Source organism: Eschrichtius robustus, chromosome 12 (genome assembly GCF_028021215.1).
Source record: "Eschrichtius robustus isolate mEscRob2 chromosome 12, mEscRob2.pri, whole genome shotgun sequence".
In the NCBI taxonomy this organism is placed as follows: domain Eukaryota; kingdom Metazoa; phylum Chordata; class Mammalia; order Artiodactyla; family Eschrichtiidae; genus Eschrichtius; species Eschrichtius robustus.
The window spans coordinates 99,553,176-99,570,439 of NC_090835.1; the positions used below are offsets into that span (position 1 = coordinate 99,553,176).

The following is a 17,264-nucleotide window of genomic DNA, read 5'->3' on the forward strand; positions in this document are numbered from 1 at the left end:
AAAGCCCCCATTTCTCAAAAATACGGGTGGAGGGGGGCGAGTGTGGAAGGAATGTTAACCTAGGGCTATCTTCCGAATGTAGGTTGCCGGCCCCTACACGACATAAAGAAAGCACAACTAAAGCGATAGTAAAGTCAGTAAACGATATTTTACTGAAACATAACACAGAAACTCTGTCTGAAGTGTAAAGTTACTGTCTTACGCAAGAAGGACAGACCCATTTTCAAAGACTAATATGAATACAATAAATATGGAGGTCACGTACTAATTTATACACAGAAACTCTGTCCCACAGCCATAAAAATTTATATTTAACAGTGCAACATATAATTTAATCATTGGATTTATTTGACAGGTTTTTTTTGCTAAACACAAATAACTACCTGGTTTTCATATACATATATAATATATATTTTATGTATATAGATATTCAACAATCTGTACAGTTTCTAAACATAAAACTCCTAAAAGGCACAATTGTCTATACAACATGTACAAAAATGGCTGGAGCTGACACAAAACAACAATTATTGGTCAAAAGTTCATGATTGCACAAAGATTAGTCATGAGTTTATGTCAGAAAAATGTGCTTTAAGGAAAGGAGGGTTTTCAAAGAAACCTGTAAGTGTTCTATTAAAAAAAAAAAAAAAAAAAAAAAATTCCAGAAAACCAAAAACCAAACAAAACCCCAAACCCCCAAATAAAACGCCCCTAGGTCGCGATCACGAGCCTGTCCTCGTCCTCGTCGCTGCTCACATCGCTGAACTGCGCGGCCTGCCTCCGGGCCGGGGGCGGGGCCGGGGCTGGGGGCGTGGCCGGGGGCCGGGCCGCGGGTCCCTCCCGGTCCAGGGGGCGAGGCTGCCGGCCGGACGGCAGGGGCCCGGATGCTGGTTTGCCCGGCGCGGCAGGGAGTTCGTGCCGGGGCTTCGGGAGATTCCCGGAGGCGGCCGTCCCCGCGTCCAGGCGACTGGAGCCGTCCCGCCTGGCGTGGTCTCTGGCCGGGGCAGGTGGATCTGGACCCTTCGGTGCGTTTTCCCGCGGGACTCGGGGCGAGCCCTGCGGCGACGCGCTCCCGCCGCCCGGGTGCGCACCGGCGGCCGAGGGCTGCTTGGGCGGCGCCTCCCGGGCTTTGTTTGGGGGAGCGGGCCTCTCGGGGGCTCCCTGGGCGTCCACGGTGACCTGGCCGACGGAGGGGATCAGCGTGGGCAAGGCGATGTTCAGGATCTGGAGGCCCGGGATGGGCGCCGGGGGGGCGGGGCCGCTCTGGGAGGAAGGGTTGGCGGTCACCACCTGCAGCCCCACGGCGGCGTTCAGAGCGAGCCCGGGCGGGCGCACCTGCGGGCCGAGGTTCGCGCTGGCCAGGCCTAAAATGTTGACCGTCTCCATGCTCAGTGCCGGCAGGGGCTGCAGGGCCGGCGGACTCGGGTTCTGCAGGCCCGGCACGCGGATTTGGCCGATGGGAATACAGGGCACCACGCTGCTCAATTCAGCCACTCCGGAGGGGCTGGTAGCGCCGGACACGTCTGCGGTCAAGTCCCCGGGGGTGCCCAAAGTTCTGTGAATGACGTTGACAGCGGGGATCGTGAGTTGCACTGGCCCAGCTTGGATGGGTACGAACGTGGAGTATGTGAGGCCAGCAGGGACCGCCTGGATCCCCCCGACCGGAAGCATATTATATGGTGTCCTTGACTGCAGCCGGGAATGCAGAGGAAGGTGGCTGAACAGACGCGTCTGGGGAGAAGGCAGGCCTGGAGGCGGACGGACAGTGACTTGCTGCTTCGGCTCCTGAGCGCCGGGCCGAGGCGAGGTCGCGCAAGGAGGTGCCGCTCCCGGCTGAGGGCTGCGCTCAGTGCCCCGAGGAGGAAGGCTCACGGATGACGGGCCCTAAAAGACAAGACGGAACGGTCCTTGATGGCAGAGCTTCCTTATTAGTCACTGAGCTAAAATTTTTAGCTCCCGTAAAGTCTATTCCTCCTGAGGTAAAAGTATGTACACTTGTATTTTATAAAAATGATAAGCTTGCTAAAAGTTGTATTTTGATTTAAACAATAAATTTCCAACTTAAAACCTATTACACTCTTCATCTCTTTACAAAGGTCAGCAACAAGTTTTGTAGAGTACTTTACATTTTTCAAACAAATTTCCTGGATATCATCTCAGTTACACTGAAATTAACCCTGAGAGGGGGCCATAATTCTTCTTCCATTGTTGTTGTTTTTATTATTGCTGGCACCACCGGCTCCACCCTATTTTAGAGATTAGGAGTTATTGAGAAATTTTGAGATATTAGTTGGCTATGAGTATCGACTCGGGGAAAAAGTAACTGGAGGACTCTTCATTTATGAAATAAAGAGCCGCCATTAACGAAAAGGTCTGCAGTTTTCATTTGTTCATTTATTCTAAGTGTGTGAAATGTCTACTGAAAACCAGATTTCCAGCCATTGGCAGGTATGTGAGAGATTTGGGGATAGAGAAGGTTAGAGCACAGGTGACTAATGTGAAAGTAATGAAATGTGAGTAGAAGGGATAAATCTCACCAATCCTCCCTTCCACCCAAGATTATCATATAAATATTAGCTTTTTCTTGATATATCCGTATTATAGAACTACATTAATGTATATACTAATTTAATTAATGTTACTTAAATAGGAATGTAATTTAATTAAATTATATTAACGTAGGATAGGCTACAGAAATCCAATCTTTTCACAGTCTTTTTAGTTTTCTCCAGTGTTACCCAGCAAACCAAAATCTGCCGCATTTAGAAATAGATCCTATTACAATTATCAATCCATACCAGAGGTAAAAGAACTGTCAATGAGAGAGAAGAAAGGATTCCTCACAAGCCCACCAGGGTTTGTAAAAGCAGGAAATCATTACAGCACACATGGAGGGTGACTTTCCCAAGGCCTGAGTCTGGCCCTGAGCTAGTTCTTGGGCAGGAAGCTTTCCTAAGCTGTCTCAGCAATTTGATCATTCAAGCAAAGTGAACTTCTTAATATGTTTTTTGGGTCACATTAACTTTGCCATGGAAACTGGTAGCTGCCTGCTAACAGGGGCAAAATGCAAAATGTTCAGATAATTTAGTGCAAATCCATCACATCGATGCCAGTGGAAGATCATCTCAGAGGAAGCCGTGGAATACGTAGGTCCCAAGACTCACATTCTCTGTTGGCACACACGTATTTCTTATTCCAAGATTTTTTTAAAAAAAACCAAATAATAACAAATGAGTATACTGTAAATATACTGGTTCTTTTACAGACTTATAATACAATATACGAACTCTGACTGAAATACCTAAGAAGAATCCGAAGGACAAAAATGTCCTTTGGCCTTAAATCGAACAAAAACATAAGGTTAAAGAAACTGACTTAGCTATAAATGAGTAATTTAAGTGCATTGATTTCTTAAGTCATTAGTTTCCCCATATTAAATAGGTTAAACGAAAAGAAAACCACCAAGTTATTACCTGTGTTAAAGCAACAGCCTCTCCTGCCACAGAACTTCCCAGGATCTCTTCGGATTCGGGATAGTCTACAGACATCTGGTGACACGGGGACCTGGGCGCAGCCTCAGGTGACCTGGCAGAGTCTCCAGGAGCGGCCGCCTCACCCTCGTCCCCAGCAGCCCGCTGCCTGGTCCTCACTGGTGACCCCGGCTTCCCGCCGTAGTCTGACTGCACCGTGCTAAGCACGGTCATCTTGGTGGGCAACGCTCTCGGGAGAACATCCATCGGGTCCGTGTGTCCCCCAGAAAAGCAATCAGGAATCCTGACGTCCTCGTCAGCACCCCGACAGTCCTGGAGGCTGCTTCTAGCCGGAAGGTGCTGCGGGCTGGCCGTGGCCGAGGGGGCCGCCGACAGGACCGACTCGGCCTGGCTGTCTTCATCCTCGTCTTCGTTCTCGTTCTCGTCCTCATCTGGCCCATCGGATTCTTCAAGATCATATCCAGACCGCTCGTAACTGAATCTTTGTTTTTCATCTGATAAAAACAACCGAGAGGGTATGTTATAGAATGCAAGTGGTCGAATGCAATCTTTTCTTTCTTATAAGCTTGGCAATACAGTGAGGAATGTTCAAGGCAAGGGCTCTACCCATAAAAAGCCTACAGTTTAGTCGAGGAGAATGACATGGGGAGGTCAGTCTGTGCAGCAGGAATCAGAGGAGTGAGGCGCCGACAGAGCGGGGCGTGGCCAGGGAGGCTTGTTAAGGATGCAGAACGTGAAATGAACCTCACGGTAGCAGACTGGCAGAGGGCGATACACAACGAAAACCAGAAATAAAGGCCTCAAATATTATACTCGTAAAACCTGCAAAAGAAGACTGAACTATATAAAGAAAATTAACAAAGAGTTCACTGCAACTCTTTTTCTGAGCTCTTTTTCTCTATCTACTTGTTTGCATCTCCCTTTTATTGAACAAATGAAAACAAAACCAAAAAAATGATGGTATTTCATATTTGCAAACAGAATAATTTTCCTTTATATTTGAATAGTAGTTTAGGCATATTTCCACTGTCCTCTGAGTAGTAATATTCTGTAATATTTAATCCTTGTACTTTTTTTTTTTTAACTGAGAAAGGTACTAAATTTTCCCATCATTTTTTTCTGTAATGACTCAACCCACTTCTCACAGGAAGGGGAACATTAATTCAAAGTCATTAATATCAGCCTTATAATGTCATGTGAGACTATGTTTAACAAGGAATATTCAAGATAATCCAGGGAATAGTTTCAAATATCTCATAAGCTCACGTGAAATTGGATTTAAAACCTTATCTATTCAAAATCTTGCAAAATTAGAGGTACTTTCCCTTAGAAAGCTAATAAAGTTTAAAAAGTTAAATGGAGGAGGAATGCAAAATCTCTACTCCAATTCATTGTCACTGGGCTATAATAAAGAAGGCATCAGACCATGTTCAACTTAGCTGTGATACACACTGCATTTATATGTTCTTTTTGAAGAGAAAAAAATGTAAACAGAGAAATAATTAATAGGTATATCTCCTGGGTTTTCCAAATGGTTTGCATATTAATTTACTACTCTTTCTATATTACAAAGATAAGTTCTTAGAGAAAAGTCTTGAAGCATCAACACCAACACATGTGAGGATGATTATTTCCAGGAGATAGAACAGACTAGAACTTTTATGTTTTATCTCAAGCATATGTTACTTCTATAATTAAAACATTCAAACACAAAACATATACATTTAGATTCCTTTAATATGTGATTTCATGTCTTTTGATTTATGGGTTCTACTACTTTGCTGTAAAATCATACATAAAATAACACCAATCTACTGAATCCCACCAGATGCCCATGCTGGACATGGAATGGGTGATTTCCGGGTAGATGCCCTGCCTCCTGCTTCACAGATCCCTCTCTGATACCTTGTCTGATGTTTGAAATGCTAAAATTAGAGAGTCATTCCCCCATATATTTTGAATTTGCCACATGAATGCCGAATCAGATGTATTTTTAGAGATTTTAATAAGAGAAAAAATTTTTCTTTCAAAGGAGAAAGTAGAAAAAAATCAAAACAAAACAGAAGAAACCGGATGACTGACGAGAGGGAACAGGTTACTGGAGAGGGAGGCTGATTTCATCAGAGGCCAACCTTGCCACAAAGCCTGACTAGGGTGAGACTTGCTTTATCGTAAAAGCTATTACTTCTTTTTTTTTTTTTTTTAAGTAACAGGCCTAACTTTAAATTTATGACTTTCCTTAAACCCATCATAAGGTTGAAGTCCCAGGCAATCAAACAGCCCAAACTCTAGAGACAGTGTCTGTAGGAAGAGAGGAGACACATGCTTGTGTCATCTGGGGCAGACGCAGCAGGACACGGGTCGGGGGAGGTCAGCTAAATGGTTGACAGACTGGTTAGAGCCAAGCGTGGGCTGGGAGGGCTGTGTGACTCCTCTGGGGCTACATTCTCTTGCAGGCTCTATGTCATGAACACCATATTCACTCACACTCACAGAAAAAAGCACTAAGTATCCATTGTGGTCCAGATCCGGGGGAGAGGAGCAGCATTTAGGAGGGGCAAGGAAATCCCCCTAGGTCCATCTCCCCTCTCTCCACTAGGGAACAAACACTTGGTCCTGTGAAGAGGAGGGCAACAAGCATAGCTGCCCTTGGGACTTTGGTGAAAACTTACTGCAGTAGGGAAAGGGAATGAATAACAGAAAAAACATAACTCTACTCCTTAAGGAGGGACAAGGTTGCCAGCTGAGTCCACCACAACAGCTGAGCTAGGGAAGGAGAACAAGAGGGCCACAGTCCAGAAACCTGAGAACATGGTGCACGTAGAAGGCTGAGGCTGCATCAGAACAGAGGTGGCATCCCATCCTCCTCTTCACCCACTAATGCCCAGTTAAGGAGCTTGAAAATGAGAGGTAACAGCAAAATACTGCTGGAAGAGGACCAGGAGAAGAACAGAATGTGTAGAGCACCCTCTCTGAGGCATAGCACAAAGGAAAGACCTAAAACTGGAATGGAACAAGCATTTCTCTTATAATCCAACCCCCACCCCAAACAGGAAGTGGCTCTATAGGAATCTGAAGCCTTTGGTGCTCTGACAGTAACCTTAACAACAACAAATCTCTCCAACCCAGTCCAACTCCTGACTAGAAAGGCTCTAACTCCCACACAAAGGGCCTTGCTAGGCATAAAAACCATTTACATTAGTCTCTACTGTCTTATTCAAGATGTCTAGCTTTCAACAAAAATTACAAGGCATACAAAAAGGCAAGAAAAAACATACACAGAAGAGGAAAAGCAATCGGAACCAGTCAGACATGATACAGATGTTAGAGCTTTCAGAAAATGTAAAATAATTGACCAATATGTTAAAGGCTCTAATGAGAAAGGTGAACAACATATACTACCAAGTGGGAATTTCATCTATGAGATGAAACTATGAAAAAAAAAAAAAAAGAAAGAAATGCTAGCAATGAAAAACACAGTAACAGTGATAAGAAAAGAAAGAAAAAAAAAAAAAAGAAAAACCAAAACCAAAAAATCCCAGAATTCTATGTTCTATGCTCATTGAAAATAATTTTCAAAGATGAAAGAGAAATACAAACTTTCTTAGAAAACAAAAACTGAGGAGATCCACTGCCAGCAGACCTACTTGATGATAAACGTTAAAGGAAGCTCTTTAGGCACAGAGAATATGGTATCAGATGGGAACTCATATTTACCCCCCAGAAAAGAAAAGCAACGGAAATAGAATAAATGAAGATAAAATAAAAAAAAATGTTAATTGCTTGTTCTAAAAGATAATTTAATGTCTACAGTAGTAAAAATGTACTATATGTTTATAGCATGTGTAAATGTAAATGGTATGACAATAATAGCACAAAGGATGAAAAGGAGGAATTGTGAATACACTGTTATATAAAGTCTTTACACTACCTGTAAAGTAATGGAATATTATTTGAAGGCAGACGACTAAATTTTCTTAAAAGACACAAATAAGTCAACAGAGGAGAAAAACAGAACCATAAAAATGCTTAATTAAGGCATAAAAAGAAGGAAAAAATGAAGCAAATAGGAAACAGCTGGCACGTGATAGATTTTATTCCAACTACATGAAAAATAAAAATAAAAGGAATGGTCTAACACATGAATTTAAAGAGAGAGACTGCTAGACTGGGTAAAAAAGCAAGTCCCGAGTATATATTATGGATGAGAAATCCATTTTAAATATAAAAACATAATAGATTGAAAGTAAAGTTTGGAGAAAGATATACCTTTAAAAATTAACTAAAATACAGCTGCAAAAACTATATGCTAATATCAGAAAAAGCAGACATCAAAACAAGGAACATTATCAAGGATGAACAGGAACATTACATAATGATAAAAGGGTTACCTTTCCATGAACATACAACAATCCTAAATGTGTAGCAATGAAACCAGAACTTCAAAATAAATGAGGCTAAAACAAAAAAGCAATAAACAAATCCACAATTGCAGTTGAAGACTTAAACACTCTACTCTCAGTAACTGATGAAACAAGTATATAGAAAATCAGTAGGAACACAGAGGACTTGAAAAATACTGTCAACCAACTAGACCTAGTTAACAGTTACGTTCCACCCAAAGAGCAGAATATGCTTTCCTTGTAAGTGTACGTGGAACATTCACCAATGCGTATATTCTGAGCTACAAAGCCAACCTCGACAAATGTCAATGAATAGAAATCATACTTACATTTCTGCTTGAAAACAGAATAACCTAGAAATCAGTTACTGGAAGATATCTGAACAATCCCCCAACATTTCAGAATTAAATAACACACTTCTAAATAATCCATGAGTCTGAAATGAAAGTCTCAAAGAAAGTCAGAAATATCTTGAACTGGATAAAAACCAAAATATAACATTCAAAATTCGTGGGATGCAGCTAAAGCAGTGGTTAGTGGGAAATTTATTGTATCCAACATTTCTATTAGAAAAAAAGAAAGGTCTCAAATAAATAATCTAAGTTCTCAGCTCTAGAAATTAGAAAAAGACAATCAAACTTAAACCGAAAGCAAGGAGCAGGAAGGAAATAATAGAGGTATCTTTCAAGTGGCCAGTGGCTACGAAGCTATGGCGCATCAATACGACGGAATACTACTCAGCAATAGAGAGGAATGAACTATTGACGCCCACAAAAACATGGAGAAATTCACACGTATTCTGCTAAGTGAAAGAAGCCAGACCCCCAAAGCTCCTTATTTTGATTCCTTTCATATGACACTCTGGAAAACATACGAATACGGGGAGGAAAAGACATCATGTGGCTGCTAGGGGCTGTTGGGTGTGGGGAGGTGTCCATAAAGAAGTGGCGCAGAGGAATTTTGGGGCGATGGGACTGTTCTCTGTGGAACTGTGGGGTTGGACACACAATTGTACACATTTGTCAAAAACCACCAAACTGTGCACCCTAAGGTGAACTGTAGGGTGTGTAAATACAAACATAACCAGGATGTGGTGGAAATCTGAGATGAAATGCAAGCTGAGACAGATGGCTGAGTACAAATGAACTCCACAACCACGACCTAGGTAACCCTGGCAAAGGGGGTTCTGACCAGACAATGTGAAGGCTAAAGACAAAAAGAGCTGCACACAGACACTATGCTATGATTGTAAACCTGTTTTTCACAGGTGGGTCAGCATTTCTGGAACTAGTTTACTGGTATGCTAGAGCTGAACAAATAAGTGAACATACTGTAGATGAGAACCCGGTTTCCCACTGTTGGTGAAAGAAAAAAAAAAGGAAATGGAGCAGGCTAAAATAAACTCCGTGGGACTGGACCGGAACTGGAATTATCAGTGTGGACTCACGTTCTCATTTGTGTGTGTGCGTGTGTGCACGCGTGCGCGCGTACACATACACAGATACAGAAATAAACACAGATGTACGTATATGTACGAGTTAGCATAAATATGCATATTTCCCAGCTCTATCCAACGAAAGGGGCTAGAAGCAGTGACAGGTTAGTAGCCAGAAACACACCACCTAGCGGCTAGATCTTGGTTCCTAAATACCATTCTCCAGTAAAGTGAACCAGGGGTCCCTAGGGAAATGGTGAATTCCATGGCTGGAATACCTTGGCTGTCAAAAAGTAAGGAACTGGGACTTCCCTGGTGGCACAGTGGTTAAGAATTCACCTGCCAATGCAGGAGACATGGGTTTGAGCCTGGGTCCAGGAAGATCCCACATGCCTAGGAGCAACTAAGCCCATGTGCCACAACTACTGAGCCCGCGCTCTAGAGCACACAAGCCACAACTACTGGAGCCCACACGCCTAGAGCCCGTGCTCCGCAACAAGAGAAGCCACCGCAATGAGAAGCCTGCGCACCGCAACGAAGAGTAGCCCCTGCTCACCACAACTAGAGAAAGCCTGGGCGCAGCAACAAAGACCCAACACAGCCAAAAATAAATGAATAAATAAAATAAAAATTAAAAAAAAAAAAGTAAGGAACCGCTTAAAGAACAAAAAAGCAGCAGCATGTTGAAAGGGCACAGGAACAGACCTCAAAGAGCTCTCAATGGTCAATGAGAACTTGAGCTACACAATAAATAACAGAACTGGATTATAACCCGAAGAATAAAATACATAACCTTGAGTCCATACTGATGTAAATGAATGAATGGATGAATGAACTAATGGAGAAATGGTAACTTTTCCTTGCAGAAAAATCCTAATTGATAAATTAGAACACCATAGCAATACTTACCACAGGCAAGATCCATCAATGCATAAATAGGGTACCTGCATAGTTTTAAAGCATCTCCGCAAATATTTACTATTTATAAAGGGAACAACAGTAAGTTTACAGTAGCTAGTCCTGGCAGACATCACCTTAGCCAAGTAAAGAAGGTTAACATGACCAGTAATACATACTGGCATACTGTACCCCCGATATGATGCACTAGGAAAAGCATAACCACCCTATGGCGCCTCCCCAATAATGTATAACCTCAATCCAGCCGTGAGCATATATCAGAAAACCCCAAATTGAGAACATTCTACAAAATAACTGATCAGTACTCTCTATAAATGTCAAGGTCATGAAAGACAAGAAAGACTGAGGGACACGCTGGAGGAGCCACGACGACTAAGTGTGATGTGGGATCCTGAAGGAGAGCCTGGGACAGGAAAAGGACATCAGGGGAAAAACTGGTAAGTCCTATGCTTTAGTTAGCAATCCTGTGCTGAGGTTAATTTCTTAGTGTTGACAAATGTTCTTGGTTATGTAAGATGCTAGCACAGGGGAGGCTGGGTAAAGAATATACAGGAACTCTCTCTACTAGTTTTTTGACTTTCTTCAAAGACCAAAATAATCTTTTAAAAAAATGACATTAAAACCTATTTGCCAATGCTCCAGGACCTTTATTTTACTCTACTGACACCAATATTCTGTCTCATTCAGATAAGCCTTCACAATCTCCATCTCCCTGCTGTTCTTATTATACTCATCAAGACTTCTCTTTCTGACAATTTTTTTCTTTCCCATTATTTAATAGGAAACTTTTAATTGAAACAAATTCCAACACTTCTCTTGTTTGATTTAAAGGCACAGGTAATTTCTCCAAAATACATCCTAACACACACACACACACACACACTCTTTAAATATCTGGCACCTAACACTATTCTTACCTTGTATCTTGTACCTATTCTTGCAGTTCTTATTCGGTTGTACGTATGATGCCTGAATGCCTGAATGCCTCTACTCCGGTTCTAGCCATCGAGACCGCGAGAGAACCCGGCTTAGTACTACAGACAGACCAGCGCTATCTGATCACAACTAAAACAAGGGCTAATTAAGGACCTGACTTTTTATCAGACAATGATTTTAAAAAAATTTAAAAAGCAGTTAATTATTTTAAAGTGTGAAGCCCGCAGCTCAGAAGTGTCAGAGCCAAGATTTAAACCCAGGTCTCCGCATTCAGATGTCATATTATAAAAACCTAACCACAGAATGATCTGAAAGAAGGTCAACAATGAATCACAGTCAATAACCTAGCTTATAAATATGCATGAGTGAGCTGAATATTTACAGGTACAGACATTAAAAGCTTCAAGTAATTATTTCATTATGAAGAGTGGAACATATAAAATACAATCCCCAAGGAGAACGTAAATAACCTTTTTAATTTCACAACAGATACACTGTATTTTACAGTAAGTATGGAAGTTTAAGAATAATTAGTTATACTATAAATCTTTAAAGTTTTTTATTTTACATATAGATATAAAATTTCAGTGTATGCAACTTATGAGAAGGATTTATAAAGAATACCATACGCTTTTTCATGGGGAAGGGGGTAAAACGACTTGGCTCCATTTTAATGTTCTTTGGCCTTGATCGTCCCACACTTCAGATCAAGGTTTGCAATATTATGGGTGGGAAGACGCACAGGCTGGTGTCCCTGGACCTTTCTTTCTCCCTGGACAGAGCCACGTGCCTACAGCTCACAGAGGACTTGAGAAGAGCTGGGATTCCTTTCTACAGTTTTCCTTCCCCAAGATAAGGACTGAATAATGTTTATCTCTCTACGTGCATTGGGTCGTAAAACTCCTGAAGGGGAAGAACCCTGTCAAAGTTTGGGAACCTGAAAATGAATTTTGGGTCATTACAAATTTGTTAAACAGGGTGGATATTCTAGAGTGACCGGAACAAGATACAATGGATAACTTAAATGAACCTAAGACAATGGCATCCTTTTAAATATCCACAGCACCAAAACAAAGCCCAGACACCTCTGCTCTCTGGATTCACGCTAAGAAAAGTCCTTTCGTATTACTGCCCTGTCCCCTTAACCCCTAGCCCCAAAGAAGACTGTTACTATCTATCCGGTCAGAAGTTGTGCAGGGTAGAAGACCCAGAAAGGAAAAGTGACCTGTCCATGACCACAAGTCAGCAAGGTCAAGAACACAGACTTGTTAACTACTCCAGAACTTGCCACCTCTGACTTTGTGACACTGCTCGTTTTGCTACAGCCTGTTACTGAGCGTAGTAACTACGATGGCATGCTACACTGAGTTCCTATTGTATCAGGGGCTGCCAAACCATAGCTGCTGGCCTCACGCGGCTCCCGCCTGTTCTTTTAAATAAAGTTTTACTGGAACACTGCCAGGCCCATCATTTACATACTGTCTATGGCAGCTTTCCTGCCACACTCACAAAGTTTAGTTGTCATGCCAGAGACTGTGTGGCCCACAAAGCCTAAAATACTGATTATCAGGCCCTTTACCGAAAAAGTTTGCCAACATTTTACTCTTTATGTTTAAACCTAACAGCCACTCGTGACAGAGCTGATACCAAACTCATTTTACACAGGAAGTTAAGAGACTTAAATACAGCTGCAAAGCATCAGAGTCAGAATTTGGAAACAGGTTTTTTTTTGTATTTAGGAGTCTTGTCATTATTCCAGTAAGATATATTATATGGCAATTGTTCCTTCCTTGGTTTGTACAATGTAGACTCTACTATTCCAGCAGGGTGAAGGCTGTAGCTCACCCCTCTGCCTCGCCCAAGGACCCTAGAACAGGTATAAGGAACCCATACTTACTTAACAAATTCATAAATAAATGGCCTATAAAATTTCTATTTAATTTCTGTCCTCCTAGGTACATTCCCAACTCATTATAAATAAAAATTTCTACTACTCAGTACAATTTTACGTATGTGTAAAATTAATTCTTCTGTTTTCTGTGAATTTAAATTCATGAGGGAAAAAGAAGGTAAACAATGCAGCAATATTGTTTTTCAAAAGTAATTTATGTCAAACTACTTCCCTAAAGATGTGTTTCAAAATCTGATTTCAGTTGGATGAACCGCGGGCTGCCCTCCCATCGCTGCCCGACAGTGACCCCTGCTGGCCGAGCCAGGCGGGGCCTCCCTCAGACAGGCTCCCCTGGGAGGTCAGCAGCACCTCCCTCTTCAACATTCTGCTACTGCCGTAACTTGTCTGCTTTTGTTTTCCTCATGTTTAGAAAAATTACTCTGAAATCCAGACAAACAAGGGAAACCTGGGGAAAAAGTCTTTTAAAGCATGCAACTACTGCAGTAATGGGTTTTTGTTTCGGGTTTTTATTAAACTATGTTTTCATCTTAACAATATAACGAGCCAGGGTTTAACGTTTGTTAACTTTAGGCAGTAAACCAAAAGGCAGTAGTATCTGCATTGTTCATTAACGACATACACACTTGTTTAACTGTAAGTCCCAAGACCTATCATGGTTTCTTATTGTGCGTGGAAGTTTCTCTTAAAAGAACTAATAATGTTTTCTGTAAACATCCCAGTGACGAAAACATATTCTACAGGTTTCATTTTGAAAGCACTTCATTTAGAAAAATTCATTAAATTTATTTTAAGGGTAAATGTGATACAGGTTTTAAATCCTGTGATCTCACGCCATCCTCTTACACGCATCATCCTAAGTACTTAACCTCCAGCGGGAACAGTGTTTCCAGTTGCACCTTGCCACACTGAATGGTTCTCCCAGTCTGGCAGTGGAGGGCACATGTTAACACTCCGAGCAGTCTGCTGACAAAAACATTCTTCGGATCAAGGCATGAAAAGCAAATAGCCAGCAGCATGACTTTTGACACAAAAGGAGAAAAAGAAAAAGCACTCACTAATACCCCAAGAACACAGGGACAAAATTCCTGAGACCATATAGTTTTGCATGGCAAGAATACAGGGACCTGTGCAGCTGGCCGGAGGGATTAGACTTTTCATGGACACCTACTATAACTACAGCTGAGTTGCTAGTTTTAAACTACACGGAAACTTCTTTGAGATGTCAAATGTCCAAATTTTAATGGCTGCCTTCGATAAATTTATAGTCCCCTCTGCTTGATTCAAAATAAATGTTTTCCAACATCTCTAAATTTACTCCATTTGAAAATCAGAACAAGAATTCATCTGCTGAAGGACGAAATGGGCAGCCATACGGCCCACTGCTTTAGGGGCCGTGAAGAATCAAAAACTCAGGGGTCTTTGCGCCTTTATCCCAGCATCTTCACACTGACCTTTCATAAGCCCTCCATCCACCAGGGAACATGCACATTCTGCTGGTGAATGACATTCTGAGTATCAAGTTGGTAGAGGGTAGAAAACAGGTTTAGGACATTCAAAAAAAGAAAAAGATTGAAGATAATACCAGGAAAAGAAATACTGTAGAGAAGTAGAAATAAATCTACAGTAAACCTTTGATGAAAATAAACAAAACAAGGCAGATATTAAGGAAAAATTAAATATGAACATGGAACAAAAAGACTTGGACTTTTCCCAGAAAACCAGAAGCTGACCAAGACATTACCGAATGGTAATGATTTTTCAGGAATAAATATGGTGGGATACTCTGTAGTAACACTGGCCTTTGGAGAGCCTTTAACAAATTTTGTTGAATAAATGAAAGCTCAGAGATGGTATTTCTTGATGATTATGTATGTGCTACAGAAAAGATCAAACGACCAAGCCCCCCAGTTTTTCCTATAAACCTTAGAAACACTATCCTTAGGTTTCTGGTTGCTATTCTGCAAAGCCTGGCATTTAGAATCAGGGCTCCCAAATAATATCCTTGTGGGTTTTTTTTCTTTAAAAAGTTTACCCCATTTCCCAGATGTCTGAGATAATCAAGGTGTAAATATCTGGAGCAAGTTCTTGCATATCCTGTTAGCACTGGCTGTTGAGTTGTATGTGACTTTCATACAAGTGTGATGAATCTAATAGTCCTTCCTAAGGTGCTGTAGGACTCCACTTCTGACAGAACTGCCCCGCTGTCAATGTGAAATATGAAGGTGGCTACCAAAACTACTTAAGAATTTTATTCAGTATCTAGAGAAGACTTAATGCCACAAATTTTCGTATTGATCAGGACGATGTGTCAGTGTACTGGTTTCCCGAGAGACACGTGGCTCCTGAATTTGGCTACTTATTTTTCTTTAATCACCGTTATTTGGTAGCCATCTGTAATCTAGCTGCATAATTAAGTGAGAAACTTTGACTGTGTTTAGGAAAGCCTAGGTGACAAAGGAGATTCCGCTGATAAGAGTTTACTCAGTAATTTCATACTTGCCTATTTCATATAGTAGATCAGTAACGCCCCTGGATAAATGCAGCCGTGAGGGCAAAATGAAAGGCATCGGAAGAGCCACTGGAATCACTACCTTTTGGGACACAGGTAAGAAACTGCTGTGACACCTAACTGCTGGCCAAACCTTAGCATTTTCCTGAATTTTTATGTAGACGCTCAGCAAATGGAATCGCAGTGCGCTTTCTAGCAGTGCACTGTGCAGTGGGCTTAACACCAGAGGTACATTAGATTAAGAGTACGAGAAATGACAGTAGGACCCCAGGATGCCACAAAAGCACTTGATAAAACTGTTCATCATTGGGGCTTCCCCGGTGGCGCAGTGGTTGAGAATCTGCCTGCCAATGCAGGGGACACGGGTTCGAGCCCTGGTCTGGGAAGACCCCACATGCCGCGCAGCAACTGGGCCCGTGAGCCACAACTACTGAGCCTGCGCGTCTGGAGCCTGTGCTCCGCAACAAGAGAGGCCGCAATAATGAGAGGCCCGCGCACCGCGATGAAGAGAGTGGCCCCCGCTTGCCGCAACTGGAGAAAGCCCTCACACAGAAACGAAGACCCAACACAGCCAAAAATAAAAATAAATAAATAATTAATTAAAAAAAACCACAAAACTGTTCATCATTAAAGGGAAAAGACAGCAAGTTATGTGTGGAAAGACCCTACATTACAGGATGCAATTTCATCACTTATTTTCATTTGTTGGGCCAGGAAAATATGGAGTACACTGTCAGGCAGCAATCTCGAGCTGGCGGCTGAAGTCTCAAAAGGAACCGCTGCCATGAGCCTGATCCCGGAGAAGGGGGAGGCTTCCAGGTGTGATCAGGGAGGCGGGAAACTCCTACGGGCAGGGAGGAAGCAGGGGGAGAGAGAACCCAGCATGTCAGATCACTCGGCACTGACCAGCTTCTGGACCCCAAGCTTCCTTCTACGAGCAGATGTACACTTCAAAGATTAAAACTATGATAGCTGAAAATATTTATTCTCCCTTCTGTTTTTTTTTAAGGTTAGTCACTTCTTCTACTACTACTATATGGCTAATAATTTGTATTTTTCCTTGGAAAATTAAATTGATAGTAAAATGAAACACTTCATAACATACGCCACTACTCCTTACAACATCCTTATGGAGTTGATAAGGGCAAGGTTTTAAAACATACACGGAAACATTAAGGTAGGAAAAAATCAAGTCTGTATCTTTTATGATAGTCTATTCTGTGGAGAAAGTTCTACACCTTGGTGCTGCTGGGTCAGAGCAGAAATGAATTCCAGGAGAAATAATGCTCCCTAATTTAATAAATGAAGAGCAAGATTTCTAAATGAGTCATTATACATATATACATACAAAATTGGGTGTCACAAGGGAAAAATCGTACCAGACTTTCCATCCAAACCTGTAAACTCCATCTGGTAGAGAACGAGAGATGCTGAAACCTTAAGATACTTTGTTTATAAAAACACCCTTTCAGAAAAATATTTTTTTTTAAAAAAAATATTTATTTATTATTTAGCCACGCCGGGTCTTAGTTGCAGCACATGGGATCTTTAGTTGCAGCATGCGAACTCTTAGCTGTGGCATGTGGGATCTAGTTCCCCAACCAGGGATCGAACCCGGGCCCCATGCACTGGGAGCGCAGAGTCTTAGCCACTGGACCAC

At 41.9% G+C, this 17,264-nt stretch overlaps 1 protein-coding gene across 10 annotated transcripts in view; it reads right to left on the reverse strand.

Annotated features, from left to right (window-relative positions):
- Nucleotides 1–262: 262 nt before the first annotated feature.
- HIVEP1 (HIVEP zinc finger 1) overlaps nucleotides 263–17,264 on the reverse strand; it is a 143,823-nt gene continuing 126,821 nt past the window's right edge. For all 10 annotated transcript variants that reach the window (XM_068557764.1, XM_068557763.1, XM_068557760.1 and 7 more), the window contains 2 exons: nucleotides 3,474–3,985; nucleotides 263–1,884 (listed from right to left, as the gene is read on the reverse strand). In XM_068557764.1, coding sequence (XP_068413865.1) covers nucleotides 712–1,884; nucleotides 3,474–3,985 — 1,685 coding nt within the window. In that variant the 3' untranslated portion in view covers nucleotides 263–711. The remainder of the gene's footprint in view (nucleotides 1,885–3,473; nucleotides 3,986–17,264) is intronic.